This window comes from Nipponia nippon, unplaced genomic scaffold (genome assembly GCF_047370975.1).
Source record: "Nipponia nippon isolate SJK-2023a ecotype South Korea unplaced genomic scaffold, ASM4737097v1 scaffold_4, whole genome shotgun sequence".
Classification (NCBI taxonomy): Eukaryota; Metazoa; Chordata; class Aves; order Pelecaniformes; family Threskiornithidae; genus Nipponia; species Nipponia nippon.
Window position 1 is genome coordinate 110,645,927 of NW_028262358.1, and position 19,795 is coordinate 110,665,721.

The window sequence follows — 19,795 nt, forward strand, 5'->3', positions numbered from 1 at the left end:
GCTGGAAGAAGGCAGCTCTTTCTGTTGGTCTAGGTTTGCACAGGAGCTGAATGGATAAGCCATCACACATGCAAACATCCTAGGAAATGGGATCAGAAGTGACATTATCAAAGGTAAAAGGGGAGCGTTCCTGAGTAACTGCTTTCAGTGGTTACCCAACTCTATCTTATGGTGGACTTAGCCAACAAGTGCTTGTGAACAGATATTTCATTTCAGTCAGCATACTGTTGGTAACATTTGCTTTACATTTTCCAAGAGATCCTGCTTCTAACATCTGCTTATGGCAGTTGCTAGAAGTTTTATTTGTTCAGTTGAGTTTTCTGATGATAATACTCGTAGCTGTTCTTCACAGTCAGCTGTGCCTCATGCAGTTCTCTGGCTTCTATGCTTTGGGACTTAAATATTCCCCCCAATGCCTGGCCAATTGCACAGGAAAGTCCAGTAGTCCCTTTTGACACTGGCAAAGGTGGTGGGATTCAGTCTGAGACAAAACATCCCGAATTCAGATGTCTACATGTCTTGCATCTGGCAGGGTCATTGCTATATTCCCAGAGCAGGTTTATCTTTCCCAGTTGCAACCCAGCCAAACTGAGAATACTTCCTAAGGCAGGTACTTCCAGCTTTTTTGTGCCACAGGGAGATCAGGCACTGAATAAACAATAACTCACTGAATTTCTTACTTGGACAACCTAGCTGTGAATTACCTGTCTACTCTTGCTGTATCATCATAAAGATTAGTCCTGCATGTAATGGCATAGGTTGTTCTAAATTAACAGCAAGAATTTAGGTAACCTGACAGTGAAGGCTTTGATACAAATGTAGGGGAATTGATATCTACAGAAGGGGTTTTTTTTATCTTCCATTTACAGGGTGTTTATCTCTTCCTGTTTACTCTCTCATTGTAACTACAATGTCTGCTGGGATTTACCTTTAATTAAACTAGACAGAGTCTAGAGAATTTATACCAGTTACATATAGTTCTGAATAATTCAACAGCTTTTGTGTAGTACCTTTACTGAAATTAGAAATTTGGAATGAAAGTTCTCATACAGCCCGAAGGAGTGTTAAGATTGGAGAATAAGATTTTTATAGAGGTACTTGTGTGTAAGTAACAGAAAATGGCAATATGCCTGGGAACCTGAAAAGTCTAGCAAAAAAAAAATCTATAATGTAACTGAAGCCCAGGAGGTAAAGAACAGGTATTACAGCTGAGGCAGTCTCAGAGTCAGCTGGGAGGACAAACAAAACAACTTTTAATTTTAATAGAAATACCTGTTTCAAACACTCCTTGTCCTTGGTTTTCAGCCAGCCCGCCATACCACAGTGACCAATGCCCCATAAACACACAACCACAAAACACGGCGGTAAGAAATGGATGAATGAAATAGGTCCAGCAGTTTGGGTGAGCATCTCAAAAGGTTTCATCAAACTTTGTTGTCCATAGCTTGACTGCGAATCTGAGTTGACTATGTTTGTTTGCCATTTTGGCTAGAATAAAAGTTTTTAGAGTACAGAAGAGCTGAGATACATTCATTAAGGGACTGGTTTAAAGATGAGATAGTTTTTATTTTTTTCTGCTCATTCTTGCTTGGAACCTCATCTCTTTATCATGAACATAGCCAGATGCTTTGAACACATGTAGCCAAAAATTCTCTCAGGCTAAGGTTTTCTTTTAGTTATTAGCAGTTTCCTCCTGATGTAGGATTGATGGAAATTTGCTATGTACCTGCCCCTAAAGAGACCAAATGAACACAGCATAGGCATGAATTCATGTGAATTCATTGGCTTTTGGGCACTGCTTAACCATAAACTTACTAAAACTAGTTTCTATACAGCAATTTCAACGTCCAGGCTCCAAGTGGTATTTCCGAACACATAATTCATCATGCATTGGCTACTAGGTTTAGAAGGCAGTTTATGTCCTTGAAAGCTTTCTTGTTTTCTTCAGCATGTAATTTGTGCTAATAAATGACATTACCTCTCTTTACAAGCCTACCTGCAGAATAAATTTCTTTTAGCCTGACCATGACAGTTGTGTCTAGGTCACCAGAGTGAACTTTGCCAGTGGAAACTGGAAGTCTGTTAAGCAGCAAGCAGTATTTTTGCTATTTAAACCATGAGTCCTGTAAAGGGCTAGATGGCCTTCTCTTACTTTATGATTTCAGACCAGTATAAAAACCTCTGCTGCCAACACATAGACATTGGTTGATGGATTAAAACAGAATCTCAGCAAATGTCTATTGATCCCTTCCTCTGGCTTCCAGAGACTGTAAAGCTGGGGCTGGCAGATAAGACAAAATGAATGGGTGCTTTTTTGTATGCTGATGGCATGGTGAGGTTGCAGACAGCTGTCACCTCCTCACTCTTCTTGTTTCTTCCATCCTCTGCCCCCAACTATTGTCTTTGGAGACTTTGCTATCACTTGCAACGCTTGGTCCTCAAGCCAGTGCATGCAAATTTGGCACCTTCATGCAATATGGAGCAGGATGCTGAAGCCAGAGGTGAAGGCCTGTGTACATAACTCATGCCCTTGGCATGCAGGAGGGCAGTGAGAGCACGCCTGAGTGCAGAACTGGTACATCCACCACTATTTGGGCCCACCCGGAGTGAGAGCTAGGAATGTGCCCAAAGGAGATTCTCCCATGAGTGAGCCAGAAAAGCTCAGCGTATTTAACCCACGTGCTCCTTTAAGTAGCTGTTACTGTGCTTGACTCTGAGCAAGTACTGTGGTGGTGGGGAGGGTGAGCTGGCAGATGCTCTACCCAAGTGCTGAGTTTGAGATCAAAATAGTTGCACTTAGGAGCAATTCCCAATTAATGTAAAAAACTAAGGTGCCATTGCATTAGTTTTTCTTTATTACAGACAGATTTAATAACTGGTCATCAAGCAGCATTTTCCAAGTTTAAAACTTGGTACTGCCAATGACACTACTGCTCCTCTTCTGCAATTGTATTAGTATAAAAGCACATTTGCTGTATGAGAAGGTCAAGTCATCCTGGTAATAAGCAGCTTTATATGATAGTATCTCTGCTCAAACTTAGAGTCGTGGTAGTATATCAATGTGGCTAAAACCATTCCTAACCAGAACAGATAGTGGTAAAAATATGTAGTGTAGTCCAGCTGGGTAATTGGATTCTTCTTCAGTGCATCCTCTCAGCTTTAAATCAGTATAAGTTCATTCGACCAGGGAAAGCAGGTTGAGAGGGCCAAAACCAGAGACCAGGAAACAGGAAAAGGGAAATATTTTCACTTCTCAATTTCTACTTTGGCAGGAATTTGAGTCCCTGCAGAGGGATAAATGTATGTGTTAGCAATGGCAGGACACTCAAAGCTGCTGCTCCACGAGCAATTGGCAAAGGACAGTCAATGTTTTCCTTCTTACTCACAGCATGCCCCACAGTCCAAGGCAAGATAAAAGAAATATAATCTACTTTTATGTTCCAATAAAGAAATTAAATGAATGAGAGAGGCACTGACCACAGCAGCACCAGTTTTATTTAGCAAAGATTAATGATTTTTTTTTTTTTTTCCAAAAGAGCTTTAGCATTCAGTGCCTCACCTAACAGTACCTTTCTGATGGCCCTCAGCGCTGGGCACTCAATGTCCTTTTTCTAGTGAGGAGTTGGTATATGAAACCCTGTGGTGTTCTTGGGGAATTTATAATGCTGTAGAAATGCTGAGACTATAACACCTGAATTTTCAGAGGGGATTTAGGAAATAAAGCTACATTATTATGCTAATACCTGCACATCACCAGATTTTCTCCCAAAATACTGCTAAGATTAGAACATATAACCTGAGAAAAATAAATAAAGCAATTACCAAATAAATGGATTTATATTCTTAGGGGAGAAAAACTTTTCAAGCTTAATCTGGAAAAATAAATCTCTTCTATTCTAACTAACTTTTATTTTCTGTTTTCCTACACCAGAGACCACACACACAGTAGGAAATGTACTGCTAATTCCAGATAGAATGAAGTTGTTCACCTAATGGTAAAAAGTGTACATGTTTTGAGAAGGATAAAACATATACTTCATGTTTTTCACTTAATTGATAAGGTTATTTATAGATCCCCAACAAAGAAACTATTTTGTTCACCTGAAACATCCCCCAGCTGACAGTAAATATCAAGTCTTACACTTTTAAAAAGAAAAAAACTTTCCAAATATGACCAAATCCTTTCCCTCATGCCCATCGCGTGTGGGAAGCCAGATGAGAGATGTGTGGGAGCAGTGTTTATTTTGGTGATTTTTACTTCCTCAGGCAGCTGCGGTGACTTTCGCTGAGAGCCTCCAGGGAAGGCTGAGGAGAAAGGAGATGCTCACCTGAATAATGGATGGAAAAGGTGATGGTGAGTTCAGCAGCAGATCTGGTTTGGACTCTAGGTGCTGTCAAAGGACCTGCACAATACTGGGCTGAGTCTCCTTTCTGTCTCCATCCTTCCTGCTTGCAAGAGGAAAGCAGTGATTTCTGTTTCCTTCTGGGGCAGAGGCTGACTTGTTCCATCACTGCGCAGTGCATATGTGGCAATCTGGGACACAGCATCATTGTGCCACAGAATATGCACCGATGCTAATATCTCCCCATCGTAGTGATATGAGACATCCCTTTCAAAAGGGGAACAGTGGTAAAACACGAGTCCTTGCGGAGCTAGACCCTGAAGAACTGGATCACGATCCCAGTGATGGGTATGAGGCAGGCTGCATCCTCAGGGGTACTGTGCTGTGCCAGGGGCAAGTTCAGATGGTGTGTTTTCACATTCATCCTCATGACCTGGAATTTCTAATGACTCAACAATTCTAAAATGTGTAGTGTCAGTGCTGGGCTTAGGGATATTTATTCATCCACATTTATTTGACTCCAAAGAGCCACTGAAATCATCCATACATCTCCCCTTTGCTTTACTACTTGCAGACACACACTCACATGGGTTTTGTTTACAAGCTGAAGAAATGGTTGTTATTCATGCAAAAAAATATTACAGGTAACCATGTTCTTGTAACATCCTGTCCTTGCTCTTGATTGCTATTCATTCTTTGCTGCTTCTTGCTCATTGCTGGAATAATTACCCGACTGCATAAAAAAAAGGATTCAGTGGTACCTGCGTTCATAATTATAATACTGATAGATAATAAGAAGACATGGTGAATATATTTGAAGAAAACCAGCATCAGCTTGCAAGCAATTTGTGAGCAGGAAAAAGAGCAAAATGACTGCAATAATTTCCTGTATTTAAATTAAGTTGAGAGCAGTCTTTGTCATGAGTTTATGGTAAACAGACAAGGGAATGTCACTTTCTTAGTTACTCGAAATATGCAGCAAGTCCAGATGAATCGGGACCCATTTGTGTTATATTCTGCACTTGCACTCTGCAGAATGTTTACCTGCTTTTTGAAATGCTGATTCGGAAGCTTTGGCATCCTTTGAAAACCAGTTTACTATCATCAGCGAGTAACCTGATACAGAATTCTCGTTGAATACAGCAGGATTGTTATTAACTAAAGTAACAACTCAGTTAAAGAACAAAATTTTCCACTATGTGTATGCAACAATTACATATTTTATAAGTTTGTCAAAAATCACCCATTTTGATTGAATGTTAGATTTTAGTCCAAAAACCAGCAAGTGCCAACTTCTTCACAGTCAAATTTGGAAAAGAAAAAAACTGAGGAATTAACAGCAGCATTCAAATTGCTAATAGTCAAAGTGTACATTGAGGAATGAATACAGACGGAGTTTTAAATACACTCCAAGCCTTGTACACATAATTAAGCTGATATACAGGGGTGGTGGATCATTCTGCTATGGTGCTGCAGAAGAAATCAATTTCCAGGAGATGAAATTCAGATGTTCCCATAAAAAATAAATTAATATACAAGGTGTGTGAGGTATCTCAATTTTTGCTCTGGGCTTACAATTGTATCATTTGCATACTTTAAATATTAGATATTAATATTTCAGTGCTGCAGTTAGAAACTGGTTGTGGTTAGACCAGAAAAAGATTTCCTTCTAAGACCCTAATTCTGTTTTTCATTACATGCATGTACTGGCACAAAATGTATTATTTTCATTGGTGTTTTACAGAGTTTTGACTGCTTTGGAGATCTGAGTCCATGCAGGGTGGATGGATCGGCTTTGTTACTGTCTGATTAATGTAAAAAGCACTTTCATTACACCCCTGGGCTTGCCAAAGGTTTTATTAAGGACATTCTTTCCTTTTGAAAAACATACACATGGAGAGCAATTGAAGAAGGTTCAGGCTTAATAAGACGAGAGGGGCTCTGGAGGAAACAAAGGCAATAGCTAGCAAAAAATCCGTGTGGAGGATGTTGACTTTTTCTCTTGCCCTTGGGCTGTATGTACAGAACGCATCCTTTTCTCTCACAAATCCCATCTGTCATTTCTAATTTCTAAGAAAGGGTCTGGCAAAGAAACGTAAAGAATCTCGTGAGTGTTAGAATTACTGGTGTTGTACACTGGAAATAGAACCAATAATTTTTTTGACAGAAGAGATTGATGTCAGATAAATGCAGTTCAGTTAAACTGAAAGTTGCCAAAATTTGCAATAAAAACACTTAATTGAGATATATCCTCATGTTGAAAGAAACTGTTTTCATAATGTCAAAATATATTTATCTCTGTAGCTAAAATGTTTAATTGTGGTTTGTCATTTCAATTCTTTTAATTTGGCCTTGTATTGCACTAACAGCATTGTATTTATAACACAATATTAGAATATTTTATTTAATATACAGTATATAAACATTTTCACAATGTAAAATTTCAGTGTTGCTAAACTGAAGATTTGAATGTCCTATATTTAGATTTGTTTGACATGCTGTTGCAAGGAAAATTTCAAAATATGGATTACTTTTTTCTTCCTCCTGCATCTCAATGAAATGTCAGAATATTAGAAATTCCTAGAAAATATTCTGTATTCTGTACAGGTCTAGTTAAAATTAATTAATAATAAATCCTGCCAAGGAAAAACTAGATTTCAAGCAATGAGTGAAGAACAAACAGTAAATAGTCGATTAGTAAATGGTTTGTCACAAGCTCTGAAACAGAAATCTCAAGCAGACCGTGAAGCTGGGGAGCAGGGTCATAGTTCCCCAGCTATGTAGTGTAATCATTTATTTCTTCATACATATACATGAGGAATTTATTGCAAAATGTACCAAACATGAAGACTCTGATTTTGCTTTCAATACATCACCAGCGTAAGAGCAACATGAGAGAAGTATCTAGCCATGTATTGATTATTAATAAATTATTTAGAATATTTATGGTGCTAATGTTACTGTATCCAGCTCTGTTCTTAAATAAGCCAAAGACAAACCCCTTATGATGAGACATCATTGCCAACTGCTTTTAAAACCTCATCCATAAGCTGCAAAGCCCATTTCCAAATATAGGTAATTCATTCCCCTACCATTGGGATGCATAAGAACTGATAATTATGTATTCTGGTCACATTTATGGGGATGTTTGCATCTGACTCTAAACGTATGATAGTATCCATGCTTGCTGCAAACTAAAGGAAATCTGGAGAAACTGCTTAGAGATTTGAGATATTTTTTATAAGACTACCTATTCTTCATAAGACTAGCTAAATACTAAAGTATTTAGCATGACTGGGCAAGATTTTAGATTTGAAGAGCAAGTTACACCGTGGTTTCTGCCCTGATCTTTAGTGTAATCACAAACTTTCTGTCAGGATAGGAGTTTTTATGCTCATCCGTGGCACATGTCCCAGTGATTTGTGCCAAAATGTAACTGGATATCACAGCCAGGTGGGTGGTTAGTCTTTCAGCTGTATGCTCTGTTACTGTGTAGTCTCACTAACTGTGCACAGAAGCCTAAAGAAAAGGTTAGAGAGGATTGAGGAGTTAAAACTGGGGCTAGAGCATGTGGGAGATATTTTCCATTAAGGGAAGCTTTAACATCGTTGCTGGCATAGACAGGGACTCCTTTCTCAAGGTCACCCAAGAGAATTCCCTGTAACTACAGAGAATGGTTGAAATCCTTCCATCGCCAGAACTGGGAGCCCCTGCCTGTCCTGAGATTAAGCAGCAATTTGCAGTGAAGCTTAGCAAAAGCGATGAAGTCCTTGCTATGCATCAGGAGAGAACAATTGAAAATGCCACAGAATGGTAATAACGATCTCGGCAGCGGCGTTTCCCATTCATCACTGAACTTCCTTTCATCTTCTTAGCCCTTTTTTTTTTGATGAATGGGATATCTTGGATTCTGTAATCTTGTCTTTGAGGACACTACTAGTACGTACAATGAATTTGTGTTGTACATAGCGCATTGTTCGAGTGGGCTTATGACTCTACCCTGAGCAAAGTGAATTGGTATGCAAAATGTCAATACAATGTTAAATTAAAGAGCACATAGTAATGAAAGGCATTCAATTTGGTAAAGTAAAATGAAATCTTAACTGAGCAGAACCGATTATTGTATAAAACAGAATGGATAAAAGGCTTGACTCACCCATTGTCTAGACAAATCACTTAGAGACATGTGGGTTGGCTTTAGAACCATTCAGATAATGTAAAAGCTTATTTGCAATCTGTTTGTCAAATTAAAAATGTTTTTTGATTTAAAAATGTTTTTTGATTTGACTCCTTTGTAAGCTGTTAAGAAATATGATGTGTTGCCAGACAGCTTGAGAAAAGTAGCAAGAAGGTAAACAACTTGCCCAATGGCAGACAACAGATCCAGAGTAGAGCCAGGAAATTATTTCTGACACATCATTTATCCTCCAGAAAATGTAGTTTTGATTGACTTAAAACTCTTTGTAAATTCCACTTGAACTCAGCAAACATTTTTGCTAAGCAAAGCTAAAGAAGACAGGAAAAAATGGAGATGCTGAAATCAGTTCTTCAAGGTAGGGTCACACAGAGGTTTGGACTTCTTTTTCAAAGGCAGTGAGAATAAGAAAATGGTCTCATCACTTCTCAAAGCAGTGATTAGGACACTGTGGGAAACCAAGTTTGATTTTCCTCTTTGCCTGATCTATAATGTAAAGGTTCACTGATAAAAAATGACTTTCATCACCCCAAATTTGCAAGTTTTAATGCTTCGACTCAATGCCGGCTGTGCAAGCAGGATGCTGGCCAGGGAACACCACCTCCTCCAGTCCCTAACTGCCTTGCTGGCCACAAGCAGGACTGCGACCATCGCCTCTCCACAGGCGATGGAGGGAGTAAGCCCAAAGAACCCACAGGCTGCAGGAGGCAGGCGTCAGTGAGGTGCTCCAGGGCATCATGCCACAACCCTCAGTCCTGCAGGATTTAATGAAGTCGAATGTCCACAGGACTCCTCCGTGGGTACGGCATGGGTAATTTCATATTTGTGAAGATATGAACTCTGCCTCTGCTACTGCCTACACACCTTCCTCTCCTTTGTCCTGTACCATTCATTGAAAGAAGGAAAATTATAACTATACTTACAAGAGCCTGTGAGAATTGCAGGCTCCGCTGAAGCCTGTATTTTCCTCAGTGTTGCAATGTTTTATAGGATCAATGAAAGTATTTTGTTTTATATTACTGTTTCAGCACACTGATGAAATGTTTTCTGTGGGTTTTTTTCCAACTGGTTTTCTTTACAGCTTTTTCACACTAGAAAGTATTTCATATTTTTTCCTCTTCTTTGAGCACACATTTAGGAGTGCTTTTGACCATGTTTACGGTGAATTATTTGATTATATTCCTTATTTTGATTGCCCACAATAAAAATATTAGCTCATATGAAAGTCCCTTCTATTGTGAAATGGTACACACTAAATTGCTACACATGCTCTCCTTTCAAAGGATTAGGAACAATAGCTTATACGGAGTATTATTAATCACTATTCCAACTCCAAGCACAGTAGAGGGCTGCAGTGTTGGATTTTTTTAAAAGAAAACACATTAAAACACATTAAAAATCTCTCCCTAAGCAGGCTTAGAAACTGCATTCATGTCTTGGCTGCTAAAACTTAGCAATCAGTCTTCCTGTTGCCACCTCCCTCTCTGCTGGCATGGTCTTGGTCTTTCCTTCGAGTTAATAGCGATATGATTTGGTAGCAATGGGAATGTTCACCTTTGGGAAGTCCAGCCCAGTCACTTCACCAGTGCCACCACCAAGAGCCCTCTTGCACTCGCCCTAGTACCATTTACATCTCTTTGCCAGGACTCCCTTACTCGAGCTGGCGAGGCTGCTCCAGGGATGCTGCCAGGCAGCAGCACCAGTGCGACAGGGGTCCTGCAAGAAATTACATACAGCAAGTCATGATAGAAGTCAGCAGTGGGATTGCAGAGGCAGACACTCAGAAGCTGGTAAATGCAAGAGCTGAGGTCACCCATGCAAACTGCATTGGACCACCTTGTGCGTATTCGTTATGATACAGCCCCTAATGACAGGCACACTTGCAATTTTTTGGACCGTTGCCATACTCAATGCCAGTAGAATCTTAGCTGTGCAATTCTTAATTTTTAAGTCATTGTCTCTGCAACTGTAAGTAGTTTTGTCACCTAGTTTTTCTCTTTTCTTTGTACCTGCAACAACATTCAAAGGGAGAAATACCAGCTGAAAGCTTTTGATGACTGTTTAAGAGCAGGCAGCAGACTTCCAGTCCTTCCTCAAAACACAGTGGCTCTGTAAACAAGACAAGGTCCTTAAAACTTTTACACCATCTCCAACTCCCATCTTACTCATGACTCACTGATATGCTTAATTTGAACCCAGCTGTTAGCTGCTTGCACTGGAGGCTGCATCTTATTTATTTAAAGCCATTTACATTAAATCAGAGATTTGGCTGGTCCCCTGAGTGGTCACTTAAGGCAGGTTTAGTTGTATAGGAAAATAGACTCATTAATGTCAAATGGAAAGCAAGGCCAATTAAAATTTACAGCAAGCTATTACCAGTCTCTTTTAATAAGGAATTAATTAAAAGATCTGCTAAAATAAATTGACTGAGTATGTATGAATTTTGAACTTGAAAAAAGAACCAAAGTAACTAAGAAAGGGGAAAATAAACTGGGAAAGGACTTGTTTGATCTGAAATAATAGCTGTGGAGAAATATATAAATATGCTGGAGACAGAGACACATAAAACCAGATTTGCAAGGTGAAGTTACCTGGTACAGTCCAGATACCCATCTCAGTTCAGACATTTCATAACCTTTCATGCTTTTGACATATCAATCTGAAGGAAGTCTAATGTATTGAGAAAATGTCATACAAAACATGGAGATGTATTAAAAAATGTAGAGATTTTGTTTCACTGACTTTGCATTTGATGGACCCTCTTTTCCCATATCAAGGGATTTGAAAGACTCACCCGTTGCCAGAAATCACAGCTGTGGGCGATGAACGTGTTTCATGCCGAGGCTCAGACTCCCTCCATTAGCTCATGGCTACATACACAAGACATACATCAGTGCTGAGACCATGAGCTGCTACCATGCACATCAGGAAGGTTTCCTGTTGACAGTGAGTGCCCACAACACACCTCTCCCACACACACCCTGGAGCTACAGTCCATGAGAGCAAGCCACAGACTGTTGCCCTTCAGATGCACTGGGGAAGTGCATGGGGTTGGTGCTGGTGCTACGGCAGTGGCCCCACATCCACACTGCGAACCACACTGGCCCTGGGAATGCAATCCCGTGTTTTCTTGCAGAACATCAAAACAGTCAGCTTTATTGCAGAGCAAGTTATAAGAGTAAAAGAAGGTATGATTTTTGAAAATGGATTTGCAATATTAAGCTAGAAAGGATAAACCAGCACATTGCAGTAGCTGGATTAATTTACCAAAGAGAGTGTGCTGGATCTTCCAGTGGGGTTTTGAGGTTGTCTCACTAACTACTAGGAGCCACCTTAGATTTGGAAACCCTGAAGGATTCTTACAGCAAAGTCTTTCCTGCTCCTCTAAATAAAGCTGGCTGTGGTAAAGTAATCAGAGTAGCTGCTCTGGATGACCTGCTCTTTCTGAAGGCCACAATGATGTCATTCATTACTTCTTTTTCTTCCAGATTATCTGCCTCCCATTTCTTGTGATTGGCACGAGGTAATTATATGGTGTTTCCTCCACATAGAACCTTGCGCTATCAGCTGCTGAAGCAGTCCCCATGCAGCTGGCTGCAAGCTTTTTCCCCACAATACCGTGAGGAAAGGAGGAGGAATAAGGTATTTCCATTCCCCATCCTCCTTTAGGTCGCTGATAATGCATTTTCATCACATGTTCTTGTCTTGAGTGGCTCTCCATAGTCTGCATCTAGCTGAAAATAAGTTGCATGTTAGATGCTGAGATCTCTTGCTGGATCCATCACAGTTCCAGTCTTGTGAGTGTCATTTAAAAATATGACATAGCAAAAGGAGAAGTGTGTGAGGGGGTTATACTGAGTAGGAACCACCAGCCCTCCAAGCCTGCTGTTAGTTCTGTGGCCTCTGAGGGCCATGCAACAGTGTCCAACACAGGAATCATAGTACATGAAAAACAGGTGCCCAGTGGCAGCAGATGACTCAGCACAAGTCGATATGGCCTAGACCAGTTTTACATGTGCCCAAGGATGTTGGCACTGAGGCCAACTGGCAACTGGTCTCCATCTAGTCTAGGAAGTCATTTTAGTCTCCTGTACAGGTGGCTGCCTGCAAACTGCCTGTTGGCAATGGTCTCAGATGGCCACATGATGGTTGGGAAATGTCCATGTTAGCTGGTCAGTGTGGGCCGGATCCGTGCCAGGCATACTCTAACTGTTTCTTGCTTGGACAGTCATAGTCAGGTCCCTAAACTTGAGCTTGCATGTGTAGACACAGCACTAAACATTTTGTAAGTTCCAGGAGGAGAGAGAGACCAAAGGTGCCGCCATGGTCCCAGGCGCTGAAAACAGGGCTGTGCTCCATGCAGGGGGCTGACTACACTGCAACCTGCCTGACTCCTGCCTCTGCATTAAACACCCCTCTCCACATGGAGTCTGATCTTACCTCCCTAGGGTTGGGTCCTAACCCATTCACGCCCCTTCATGCACCACGACTGCCCATAGCTCCATGGGGAGCTGCTGGGTGCATCACCCAGGAGGGCAGAGGTGCTGGCTGGGCTTCAGGAGTGCAGTATGAGCCAGGCTACAGCTAAAGATGAGCAGTCTCTCTTCCCAGACTGGCACAAAGCCACCCAGTGGTGAAGGTCCTCTCCCCAAAAGTAGCAAACGAGGGAGCCAAACCTGCAGCTCCAGCATCCTCCGAGCACTGCTGTTGCTGCAGATCCCCAGGCACTTGGTTGTGGGTGCTCTGTGCCACCCACATCCCTCATGTGGGGGCCGGTGGCACTGGGGGAGACATATTCAAGCTCTGCCTATGGACCAAGACCCGTGGGGGTCCGAGCCCCCGCAGGAGATCCTGGGCATCCCTGCTGCTGGGCTGGGGCTGCCCATGGTGGGTGGGTGCCCAGCAATCCGTGAGTCCTTCCCTCGGGCTGCAAGGCTTGAGGTCAGGCTGAGCCTCCTCCCTGAAGGAGCCAGTCTGAACCACAGCCAAAACTTAACACATCTGTCAGCTCAAATCCACATGTTGTTCTCTGAGCCAAAGCACCAACACAGAAAGAAACCCCCTCCCTGTTTCTTATTTGATCTGTAGGAATTCAATTGCCAGCACGAATCACTTCCAGCAGACACAGAGCACGGCTTGACCTGTTTGCCCAGTCCGGATAAATCAAGAGAAGTTGAATTTAGAAGCCCTGATAATTGCAGCAAACTAATCATAAATGAGTTACAGGGCAACAATTATCTATTGAAATTTTTAGATTAGAGAAGCTCTCTTTTAATGGATGAAAAATGAATTAAATTAGTGAAATAAATTATTTGCTGCAAATTATTCATTCTGCTCCTGTTGTTTGCTGCTCTGCAATATGTCTGATAAAAAACATTCGTCAAGTAAGCCTGTCTCGCTCTTTTCAGCTACAAAACCAGGGTTTTAATTCATTATGATTTTCCTGACCCTTCTTTCGATCATTTACATTTGTCAAAGTGGATTTAAAATGCTACCAGATCTCTAACATTTGACAGGCACACTGAAAGGTGTAAAGAACTCTGAAAAGGTGCAAGACGAGGGAGAATAAAGCACAAGGATTTTAGCAGCCTCACTGAGTAAAGTCTTTATAAGGACTGATCTGGCATTTCAAAAATAGTTTCTTCCCAACCTTTCGAGAATATGCTGAGATTTATCATTTGAGAGGAGCTGATTTCACCTTTCAATCTGAACAATGTATGTACTAATCCTCTGTGCCTATTTTGTAGGTGTTTGTTCTGTAAAATTACAGGGAGAAGAGCCTTTTTGGAAATGAAGGTTGTGCTTTCTGTGTTGGTCATGCTGGACCATACATTGATTTCTTATTGTTACGTGGAGAAAAGCCAAAAGGTCACTGGAATGAATCATTGATCAAAGAGAGTAGGTGTCTGAGATGGTTAAATCTGCGGATTTAAACCTAAAGAACCTGTTTCCCTATGCTGATGCAGCCTGACAACATTTTAAACCTAAATTTCTCAAATCTCAGTTTTGTTTTGCAAGAACTGGTAGTCAGTAATCCCATCCGCATTTTCGCCTGTGCAAGCATGTCACTGTTGTTGGCATCTTAAAATTTATTGTGCTAAAATCAAGTTAAACCATTCATGTTGGTGGGCAAAGAAGTCCCAGGTGGGTAAATATTTATTGCTGAACCCACAAAACCTAGGGTTTTTCCAGCTCTCCAAGGTATTTCTCTTGTCCCAAGAAGCTTGCAAGTCTCAGTAAACTTATGTGTGCCTGGAAAAAAATTCAAGGGACATCTTGTATTACACACACACTATGCAGTACCTTCAGGAACACATGAAGGTGACACTGGCCTCCAGAGATAAACAGTGTGACTCAGGTGTAGACTAATAGATATTACCCTTTTCCTGGGACTGTCACTTGAATAAGGTGACCAGCCCCTGCAGTGATTGCTCCTTGCCCTCTGTACTGTTCTGCAGCAAGGATATGAGTGACACAACCCAGGCATTTGAAGAAGATTATGGAGCTATGGTTCATGCATGGCTTATTCCTCCCTGTGAGACTGGGTTACTGGGTATAACATTTACTGGGTGGCTATAACAGAGCAGAAAGAACCCACTTCCCTTGGCTTCAGTTTTTGCATTATAAATTTGTGCGTGGCTCTGTGTGACAGACAAAGAGAAAGAATTGTGTTCCTCTGTTTCGTAGGTTTCTTGCAAGTCTTCCTCTATCACGAGTTCACCTCTTCCCTCTCGTATTTTCACTCTCCTCAGTCATACCAGAGCTCAGGGACAAGGAAGGTCATTGGAAGGACTGGGAAGGGGCTGGATCAGTGATTTTCACTCATGGCTTGTGCACCCCCAAGCATCACGAACTATCTCTAAGGGGTATTTGTAAGGTATGTGAGGCTATGTGCATACTCCATGTCAAGACAAGGTGTGGTGCACAACCTCTTACTAATCCCCCATAAGCTTCCAGCAAGGGAGGGGCAATGGAGCACAGTGAACTCACCAGGGTCACCCTCACTGGGTGACACAAGCACGAGGACAGCGGGCACATCACAGCTCTCACCTTTCTCCCAGGATGGACACAAGCCTAGAGAAGCAAAGTGTCCGTTGGATTTGCCCCTCTCTATTCCCCTCCATTTAGAAGCTTTTCAGAAGCCAGTAAATTGGAAAAGATCAAAACCTGCTGGTGTAGATCATTCTGCTGTGGCCAGAAACAGTTAACTTATTAACTGTGGGTTTTGCTGGATCAGAGCCTTCAGGACCCACTAAAACGAACTGTATAGTCAGATTTAAGAATTTAAGAGCATGGTAATAGGCATTCCTGCATGTAAGGGTCTGGGGAACAAATATCCATCAAATCCTGGAATTTGGAGAAAACAAAGTTAAAAGGAAATGCGTGTTATTCTACTTCTACTTGTTAAATGCTGGATGTAGTACAAAGCACTACTGCTGTTAAGTAGCATTCACCAAGAAATCATCATAGACGTAAATTACTCGAACCCTCATTGGGGTCAGTTGACTGCAGATCAAAAAAACACAGCTAAAACTGAGGACACAGAGCTTTGGGAAATGTGCACAGAGTGCAGGGAAAGTTTTGCTCCACAGCTGCAACAAAAACTTTATGGTCTCTGCTTGGTTCTCAATGACACCAGTACAAACCTACAGTAACTCAATGTCCTGACAGAGGATTACTCTAGACTTGCTCCAGTCCCGCTGAGAGCAAGATTTATGTCGTGCATTTATTCCAAAACACAGTATTTTTTCCTCTGGCTTCTGCCAGAGGAAGAAAATATTTGTGTGTCTTTCTGCAGCTCTGAATGACTTTATACACGATTTGTATTTGATTAAAAAAAAAGTTTTTAAAAATCGTTAAAGTTCATGGCGGTACAGAAACACATTATTTTACAGCTAGACAGGCATATAAATAGCTGAGCTGTGTTTTCTGTGTAGCTGGTGCTTTGCTGGGTTTCACCAGAAGAGGGTAGAGTTTGGAAAGGACTCCTCGCAGCCTGGGCTCCCTATTGTGTTGGGAAACAGCAAAGGGAAAACAAGCACAAGTTTCTCCTCTGCACGCTTGCACCGACTGACTATGTGCAAGAGTCAGCAGATAAACTCTGGAGGACCTTAAAGTAAAAAGAAAACGGAAAGAGAAACAAAATTCAAAAGCAACTTTCTAGGGAAATCTGTGGAATCGAAGAGGGAAACCGCAACAGTTTTCTGTGGGCTCACCCTGCTGATTGTCTCTCTGAGAACTGTCACTCACTGCACGTTGCATTAATCAGAGCACGGGATTTATTTCTCTGCCGTGACTTCCAAGCTGTGAATAAATGTCACTTTTAGAGAGAGAATGGGACCTGAAAAGACTCTCGAGCACTGAACAGAGGGGTGAGTTTTATTAAATGGTTTCTTCTCTTTCAAATCTGCTGGAGCTTTCTAATATCCTGCTTGCAGGCACAGCAGCCCGATGACTTGTCTTTTCCCCGCAGCTTGTTGCATACCTCACGAGGCTTTCCTGACCGCAGGTTTATTTCTGTAACCTTTCCCACCACAACTCCGGGTCAGTTTGGTAACCTTTGTAATAGAGCTGACTCGGTGCTGATTTGCTTTCATGAGAAATTAAAACCACAAAGCTTTGAAACCGAACAACAGGCTAAAAATAAAATAAAATCCAATACAATTAAAATGGCAGGTGACTCTAGGTTTCCAGATGTGGACTCTGATGGATCAGAAAAAAATGAAGACATGGAGATTGTAGTCAATGTCGGTGGGGTAAGGCAGGTGTTCTATGGAGATAACCTGAATCAATACCCAGAAACACGTCTGGCAGAGCTGATCAACTGTTTATCGGGGGGATACGATAGCATATTCTCCCTCTGTGATGACTACGATCCTGGAAAGAGAGAGTTTTACTTTGACAGAGATCCAGATGCTTTCAAATGCATTATTGACGTGTACTACTTTGGGGAAATTCACATGAAGAAAGGAATATGCCCCATATGTTTCAAGAATGAAATGGAATTTTGGAAAGTGGATCTGAAATTTTTGGATGACTGCTGCAAAACTCATCTAAGTGAAAAAAAGGAGGAACTGGAAGAAATAGCCCGAAGGGTGCAACTGATTCTGGATGACTTGGGAGTAGATGCCTCGGAAAGTCGCTGGAAAAAGTGCCAAAAATACATCTGGAAATTTCTGGAGAAGCCAGAATCATCCTACCCAGCTCGAGTGATTGCTGTTCTGTCCTTTCTGTTTATTTTGATCTCCTCCATTGTGATGTGTGTGGGGACCATCCCAGACCTGCAGGTCGTAGATGCAGAGGGGAACCGTATGGAGCATCCAACTCTGGACAGCATAGAGACAGCCTGTATAGGCTGGTTTACCATGGAGTATGTGCTGAGGCTAATATCCTCTCCCAACAAACTCCACTTTGCCCTGTCCTTCATGAACATTGTCGATGTGCTAGCAATACTGCCTTTCTATGTCAGCCTGACCTTGACCCACTTGGGAGCCAAGCTTATGGAGCTGAGCAACGTCCAGCAGGCTGTCCAGGCACTGCGCATCATGAGGATCGCGAGGATTTTCAAGCTTGCACGGCACTCCTCGGGGCTCCAGACTCTAACGTATGCCCTGAAACGCAGCTTTAAGGAGCTCGGGCTGCTCCTCATGTACTTAGCTGTTGGAATCTTTGTCTTTTCTGCCCTGGGTTATACCATGGAGCAAAGTCACCCCGAAACTTTATTTAAAAGCATCCCTCAGTCATTTTGGTGGGCAATCATTACCATGACCACAGTTGGATATGGAGACATATACCCTAAAACAACGCTAGGAAAACTGAATGCTGCCATCAGTTTTCTTTGCGGGGTGATAGCGATCGCCCTTCCCATCCATCCCATCATTAACAACTTTGTCAGGTATTATAACAAACAGAGAGTTTTAGAAACAGCTGCCAAGCACGAATTGGAGCTGATGGAGCTAAACTCAGCCGAGGGGAAAGCCACAAGCTCCAAAAGTGAACTAGAGGATCTTGTGAGGGAAGGCAAGGAGGGTCCTTTTCATAGCAGCCGGCTAAAAGTCTCCCACAGTGACACCTTTATTCATCTCCTGTCAGAAGAGAAACACTATAGGACCAGGCTTCAAAGCTGCAAATAAACTGTGAGCTGTTGTCAGCGCTAAGCTATAGATCGGGACAACCTGACAATCAACTATTGAAAAGACTCGTGGGATCTGTCAGAGTTGGGAGGGAGCACTGCTTTGCTTTTCCAACGTGAATATAAATTAACCCCATGGTATGTCCATCAACAGTTGGTAAGACTTTGCCGTTATTACCCAAAATAAAATAGTAGGACTCCATTGAGATCAGACTGCTTATAATAAGTGCGTTCTGACAAAAACCATTTGTAACCGGTTTAGAGACTGAAAGCCTTCCTGATCGGTAAATGTTTGGTGACCTGAATGTGCAGCATTGCCACATCAGAACTCTGTACCTGTAACAATAAAGAGCAGCATCGCACAGATTGTGTCTTTCAGGCTGTCTTCAATGCCTTTGCAGTGAGGAGAACCACTCCTTAAAAAATTAAAGCAGCCTCTCACTCATATTAGATTCAGGTTTACAGCAAAACGTTACGAGCAGTTTCAGCCTAGAGATACTGAAAGTATGAGCATATACCATGTGCAGAATTAGAGTCAATGAATGGTTTTGTTTTTGTAAAATATAATTTGGGGTCAACTTTTTGGATAGGTATCTGTTCCTCTTTCCAGAAAAAATATAGTTTTCAATGGGACATGAAGCTATTTTTTGGGCAGAGGAACAGAATATGTAGAACAGAATAGATGTATTTTAAGGAGCAAATTAAAAAAATATTTATTCTAGCCTTTAATTACAACATAATAATTTATATATGCAGGGATCTTTCAGGAAGGATTTATAATCAAGTAGTTTTTAAAACTCTAAGTTAACTCATACTATTTTTAATTCACTATTAAAGCAAAAGAAGTTTATAGGGGAGTTAAACTGAGTACTTCTAAATAAGAAACTTTAACTCTTTGAAAGTAAGTGTAGAAAAAGTTTCAATAAAAATAGTATAATCTCCAACTGATTTATGGTAAAAATATCTATCTGAATGATCATATTACTAGGTTATTTTTTTTAAAAAAGCACATCCTGCCCCTACAATAACTGCATGGTTTTGTAAATGTTAGTTTACAGAGGTAATCGGCACTAATCAGTATCTTATTCATTAATTAGCAAATTAATCAATACCAGTGTGTAGCTA

At 41.3% G+C, this 19,795-nt stretch overlaps 1 protein-coding gene across 1 annotated transcript; it reads left to right on the forward strand.

The window, feature by feature from the left end:
• The first annotated feature begins 16,572 nt into the window (after positions 1-16,572).
• KCNF1 (potassium voltage-gated channel modifier subfamily F member 1) lies at positions 16,573-18,959 on the forward strand. Its single transcript, XM_087776003.1, has one exon. It carries the CDS (start codon positions 17,208-17,210, stop codon positions 18,669-18,671), a length of 1,464 nt encoding a protein of 487 aa, XP_087632129.1. The 5' UTR covers positions 16,573-17,207; the 3' UTR covers positions 18,672-18,959.
• Positions 18,960-19,795: the final 836 nt, after the last annotated feature.